The 6,477-nt window shown below is 34.4% G+C and overlaps 1 protein-coding gene across 1 annotated transcript; it reads left to right on the top strand.

Moving 5' to 3' along the window:
• Positions 1 to 540: 540 nt before the first annotated feature.
• On the top strand, positions 541 to 2,292 carry LOC140690675 (heat shock transcription factor, Y-linked-like). Its single transcript, XM_072952572.1, has 3 exons — positions 541 to 1,016; positions 1,489 to 1,639; positions 2,017 to 2,292. The coding sequence occupies exons 1-3, from the start codon at positions 762 to 764 to the stop codon at positions 2,175 to 2,177; spliced, it is 567 nt and encodes a 188-aa protein (XP_072808673.1). The 5' UTR covers positions 541 to 761; the 3' UTR covers positions 2,178 to 2,292.
• The last annotated feature ends 4,185 nt before the right edge of the window (positions 2,293 to 6,477 follow it).

The following is a 6,477-nucleotide window of genomic DNA, read 5'->3' as shown; positions in this document are numbered from 1 at the left end:
AATTCCATTTCCAAATCAAATTTTGTTTCACTTTAATTACAAATGATAATGAAATTGTTATACCTTTTCTGCACAGGTTTTACACAAATTTCACGTTAAATACCAAAACTTTAAAATAATTTTACTTATTTTTTTCATATTTATACTCTGTTCACCAATCTGCGGTAAATTTGTGTACAAAAGGAAGGAGATTGGTTTCATTTCATAGACCCCAAATTAAATTATTTAAAAAGACTTCGTGGGGAAAATATTTCCACATCACACTATAAAAATAAACATCCTATATGTTTCATTTTAACTGGATGAATGAGATGGAAACACTGGCTGAATGTTCCACTTGGGTTGCTAGGAGACCTGTCATTTTGTGATGTCACAGACACTCAGGTTGAGAACCAGTTTGATGGCCTAACAGTTTAACTTGCAGGCCTGCTAAAGCAGCATTTGAAGCTGCAGTGCTCAAAATCATGCAGATTAGAAAAGTAGCTGTAGAAAAATTTTTTGAGATGGAGCATATTTCTTCAGAAATTCAAAATTTGTCTCCTTAAGATGGACCAACTGGTTCAGGAAACCCCGGTAGATCTCTATTGTGTGAGCAAACATTCTCTGTGCACTTGGACTTGTTGTCTGTGATTTAAGAAAATGTTTTTCAGACTTTGTCTGAAGAATCCTTGATAAAAAGGCCATGTTACACACATTGTGTCTCTGAACCAGATGAAGATAATGATTTTCATACTCTGACATTCCCAAGAAAACTCTGGAAAATGGCTCGGAGTGACCAATTTAAATCCATCTTGTGGGATGATAATGGAACTTCCATAGTGATTGATGAAATTGTCTTTAAGAAGGAAGTTTTGGAAAGAAAGGCCCCTATCAGAATATTTGAAACTGGAAGTATGAACAGTTTAGTTAGACAGCTTAACCTTTATGTGTTTAGTAAAGTGCAGCAGAATTTTCAAAGATCTGCTTGTCTAGCTGACTTTCTGGAAGAAGAAAAAGAAGTCTCTGTTTCAAGCAAGGTATTCAGAAATTTTAGTTACGACTTAGTAACTTATGCATAAAATTTTATTCTGTACATCAATCAATGGCAATATAAATGTAAAGCTTGATTTTGAAAATTGTATAAAACTACCAAGTTTAAAATCCTTATTTTTTCTGAAAATGAGGACAGTGCATTAACTATTCAAGATTATGAGAAACTTTGCTTGCAACTATGAATCTTATCAGAAATCTAAATAAAGGTATTAAAGCTGCTTTTAAAAAGTGGCATTCTCTGTTACTGCAAATGCTGACGTCTTAAATTTGATGACTATACTATTTAAATGTGTATTTTCCAAACAAGGAACTTTAAAATATCGTCAGCAATGTTCATATTTTGATGATATTATCTTTGACTTGTAAACATGAAATCTGAGGTTTTATAGGTTATGCTTATTGTAGTCTTGTATTTTGGTTTAAAATATTACTAAAATCTTTCTTCTTCGGTTCTAGCTGCAGATCTACCATAATCCAAATTTTAAAAGAGACTGTCACCAGCTTTTAGTGAGAATTAAAAGAAGAGTTGGGATTAAAAATGCCTCTCTGGTATCTTCATTGCCTCAAGATATCAACAAGAAGCTCTTTAAAGGAGGGGGTAATATTGGTAAACATAATTCTGATTTTGTGGTTGACACTATTGGAGAAAGTGAAATTTTACCTTCTCCAAATTTAAACATGCCTCTAATAAGGAAGCCCTCTACTAGCCACATAATTGGTGATACAACTACCCCGATCAGAGGTGATTTTTCTCCTCTATCATCAATGTCAGTTAGACCACCAGAACAAATTGCAGTGGATCAAAGTGTTATTTTAAATCAGTTGACCACTGTCCATGAGCACTCTCAAAGCAGCTACACTGAAGCAAATGGCCGTGTTGTGAACTTCATTACAACTACAAATTCTACTCTCATTACAGCATCTTTTCACCCATACACAGCAATTATTTTGGACAGATTGTGGATCCTTCTACTTTTCCAAAAGATATCACAACATATCTGCCAATGAAGGTCGTTTCTAAACTTCAACCAGGGAGCAACCCACGGTTTCCAGTGCCAGTGACATCTGATACATCAGCTACCTCTCTTTCAAGGCCAACTCATCAGACATCTTCAGTTTATGAAAGTCATCCTAATTACAACTGATCTACCAGAGGACTACCAGATTATGCAGGATAACAAAGATTAAAATTGATGTTGGCAAATATCGACAAATATCTGCAATTTTCCTATTTGAACAATAAACATAGATGTGTACATTTATTATCCTTTTTTTAAAATGGATTAATGAGTTAAATGGGAGACTAAGTTACCATTTAAAGAAAAAAAGAGATATTTGATTGATATGATCTTTTGATTGAACAATATGGGTGTAAATTTAAATAATTTCTGTAAGGAAAAGAAATAAATGGAAGAATTTGTAAGAAGACTAAAACATGGAGAGAGGGAAAATTACTAAGTTGTTTCTGGTTCATCATGGAATGTATTAAATGTGCTTAGTTAGGACATGTTGGAACAGGATATAAATGCAGGAACCGGCACAGGGATCATGTCATCTATGGTATCATAAAAGTCACATGATGTATTCTCAGATGGCGAATTCATCATGTGGTAGAATTTAAGAAGTAATTTTATCTATGGTCTTCTTTGTGCTGTTTTCAAAGCATTCCAATTGGTGCTTTCTTTTCCTCCACTCAAGAGTCTACACCATATTTTCAAGTGAATATTTTATGTTTCATTTTTGTTCCAGCCAAAGACAAGCTTACATCCTCAGGGTGGCACATAATGCTTTTCCAAATCTAAGCCCACAAACTCAACAAAATTTTGTCATTTCATTATAGATCTGGCATCTGACTAATTTAACATATCCTTATGTTTCACTGTTTCTGGAGATACATCCAGGCAAATGCTTATGAACCATATTAAATCCAAACTCAGAACATTTTCTCTAGCTCATCCTTGGGCAAAGGATGCCCTCCTTTTACCTATTTAGATTTTTCCAGTCTCAGAACAGAAATCACCTCCTCCAGATATTTTCTGTCAATCCCCCTTTCCTTGTCTAACTTGGATACCAGCACAGTAAGCACAGCACATGACACAGGATGCATTTTAGTATTTAGTGAATGAAAAATTCATGTTGACTTTAAGCAAAATCTACTTTCCTGAAACAATAAAACTCTCATGGTTTTCAAACTGTTTCGTTATGGTCTACTCTTCACCACAATCTTGCTCTTTTCATAGCCCAAGGACTAGTAACTCAACACAGTAATTGGAGGTAGGTACAGGAGACAAAGTATTATTTTCTTCTTAATTCATGCATCCAGAGGCATAAAGCATTCCATTCTCACTTGCTGGATTTTTTCCTGTCACTTCATCATCCATCCACCTCAAAATAGCTGATATTCTTCCCTATAACAATAACTATACTGTTTTCTAATTAATTGACTTCTAAGAATCAGAGTTTTGTCCAGAAGAGACCCTGCCATTGCAAATATTTAATGTAGATTTATACACCCCAAATAACTTGTGCCCCTTCTAATACTCACACAAGAAGTATCTTAGAGGTACAAGCCCCTTGGTTGGGGTGGTCATATTCAGTAACTAAATTGCAATCTAAACTGTGTGGACTAAAAAGAGGTGAGGGTGGTAAAATTAGAAATTTGTGCAACTGCAAGAATACCAAATTTTTGCAGATATTAGGAAATATAAAATATTCATTGAAGACTTTGTCTATTTCCCATTAATTTAAAATAAAAGGTGAAGCATTTTCAGAATTTGAAATGAGCTGAAATTCTGGAAAAAGTGTAGGCAAGGTCAGGAAGCCTAAGGCATCTGCTCACAATCATGCAGCCAGTGTCAGCTGATAAGACTGGAATGGCAACATTGAGTCCTGAAAATGTGTCACCAGTTGTGAAGAAATACTGTGAAAATCTGGAGAATGGTCAAATTGGCCAGGGTAAGCTCTAGCAACATCCCACCAATATGACCTTTACCAAGAGAAGAAAAGAGCCCACTTGCAGCAGGAGATCTGTGTCTGGACAGCAGTGGTTGTTCCTATAACAGAAACATCAAGCTTTAAAGTTTGTCAGCTCAAATCTCATGGTGGCTATGTTGTTGCTTACATTAGTCTGGGGTTCAGATGGGCTGGTTCAGCAGCTTGTTTCCAGCTCTCTTATCACACAGTGGGTCTTATTGTGATCATCATAACAAGGTTCCACACTGATTAGTCAAAAGCTACAGTTTACTTTCAAAATTAGAAATCCTAAAGAAGTATATTGTTTGTCCATCTCTAGTTTTCTACCTGAGAAATCTAGACTATTGGCAAAAGTACAAAAGTTGGCTGGTGCTTTGAAAAATACTCTCTGAGCTCTGCCCACTGAATTCTTCCCACTAAATACTACAAATCTGTCTACCACTCTGTGTGTGTGTAAAGATGGATTGTAAAGCAGTAACTAAGTTTGTCTTAGTTGAGTCATCAGTGAATTATTCCTCTGCACCTGTCAGAATGTCTGTGAATTAAGAGTTTCACTGAGCCACCAGATTTTCTTCCAAACAGGGAGAGGTAGATTATATTTCTCCCAGTACACTGTTAACTGTTCATTGAATCCCGAGCTAATGCTAGGGCCAAGCCACTAAACCCTTGAATTGGACTGAGGCATATACATTCTCCAATCCCCGGAGCCCATCACAGGACTGTGTCTCCTTTTTAATTTAAGCTTATGTCCAAGAAATTTTCTTTTAATTCTCATTGTTGACATGACTTATTTTGGCTTTTGAACACCCGTTGACTAGTTTATAGAGTTTGAACTGCTGATGTATTCCCGTTCAACTACAAATACCAATAACCTTTCTTTCGTTGGACTACCTGGAATACAGTGAGCATAGTCATTATTTTGAAAGCAGTCCTCAGTCCTGATAATGCAGAACATTCAGAGTTCTTTGCCAGCACTTGAGCGAGGGTGTTTCTTGTGGATCCCAGGGATTATCTTCACATCCCCTAATGCAACCATGAGAAAACACCATATTGTTATCCAAAATCAAGTTTTTGTCAGTATTGCATTCCCATTGCAAAACAGTTAAGAATTGTAGGAGTTCTGAGATTTTACCATGCTGAGATTTTTAGCAACCTATCATGTTCCTTTCTTAATGATGTTGTTGGGGAGATGAGACCTTTGGTCAGAGACAGTGATCATTATCACTAACAGCAAAAGCAGCCATGGTTAAATTTGTATCCATTCCCTAATCTCAGATGAATACACAGAGTGAAATTTTGATGCCTACAGAATCAGTGGGCTGTTATCATGAAGAAAGTTTAAGGCATGGTAAAACACTATTTATATTAGTATCTTTATGTATAATTTATTAGAATCACTTATTTATTAGTATCTTTATCTAGGATAAGTCTATCATGACTCAAGATTACTTGCTGCAAGAACAATCATGAGAAATGACATGGGAAACAATGAATATTGTCTTTCCATTTTTCCTTCTGCTTTTATTGAGATATATTTGACATAATACATTGTGTAAGGTTTGGTTCACAGGGTAGATATTTGAGCTACATGTATCATAAAGTAAATATTTTAGCAACTTTAGGGAGAATTCATTATCTTATTTAAATACAATATTAAAGAAACACAATTTGTCTTTTGGTTGTGATGAGAAACCTTAGTGTCTGCTTTCTTAACAACATTCATATATAACATAAAACAGTATTAATTTTATTTATCATGTTAATACGTAGCATCCCTTGAACACGTTTATTTAACTGCTGGAGATTTGTATCTTTCGAATGCATTAATGTAATTCTGCTTTCCCAACCCCTGCCTCTGTTAACTACAAATCTGTTTTTTTCTATAAGTATGTTTGTTTATTTTTGAAGTGTACTTTAATGTATAACACTGTGTTAGTTTCTCTTACATAACAAAATGTTTGCAAATTTTAATACATTTCAAACTGATTACAATAAATCTAGTTATTATATGTTGCTATTTAAAGATATTTCATAGTTATTGACTATTCCCCATACAGGAAATTTCTTGTCCCTGACTCATTTAATTTGCAACTGGAAAATTTTCTCTCTTAGTTTTCCTCAACTTTTTCTTTTTCTTCGCCACATTTCCCTCCTTCTTGTGAACAACCTATTTCTTTCTATATCTATAACTCATTTTCTCTTTTGTTATGTTAATTTGTTTTAAATTCCAAATATGTGTAAAATAATTTAGCATTTGTCATTATCTATCTGACTTGTTTCACTTAGCATATTACACTCTTGGTCCACCCATTTGTTGCAAATGGCAAGAACTTATACATTTTAGAGCTGAGTTATAACCCATTGAAATTTTATGTGTGTGTGTGCATATATATATATACAGTGAGCATATATATATACATATTTAGAGTGTATGCATATATATATACAAATATAGATAAATCTTTAGTTAAT

The sequence above is a fragment of the Vicugna pacos genome, chromosome 31, assembly GCF_048564905.1.
Source record: "Vicugna pacos chromosome 31, VicPac4, whole genome shotgun sequence".
Lineage (NCBI taxonomy): Eukaryota > Metazoa > Chordata > Mammalia > Artiodactyla > Camelidae > Vicugna > Vicugna pacos.
This window is presented reverse-complemented; position numbering and strand designations above follow the sequence as displayed.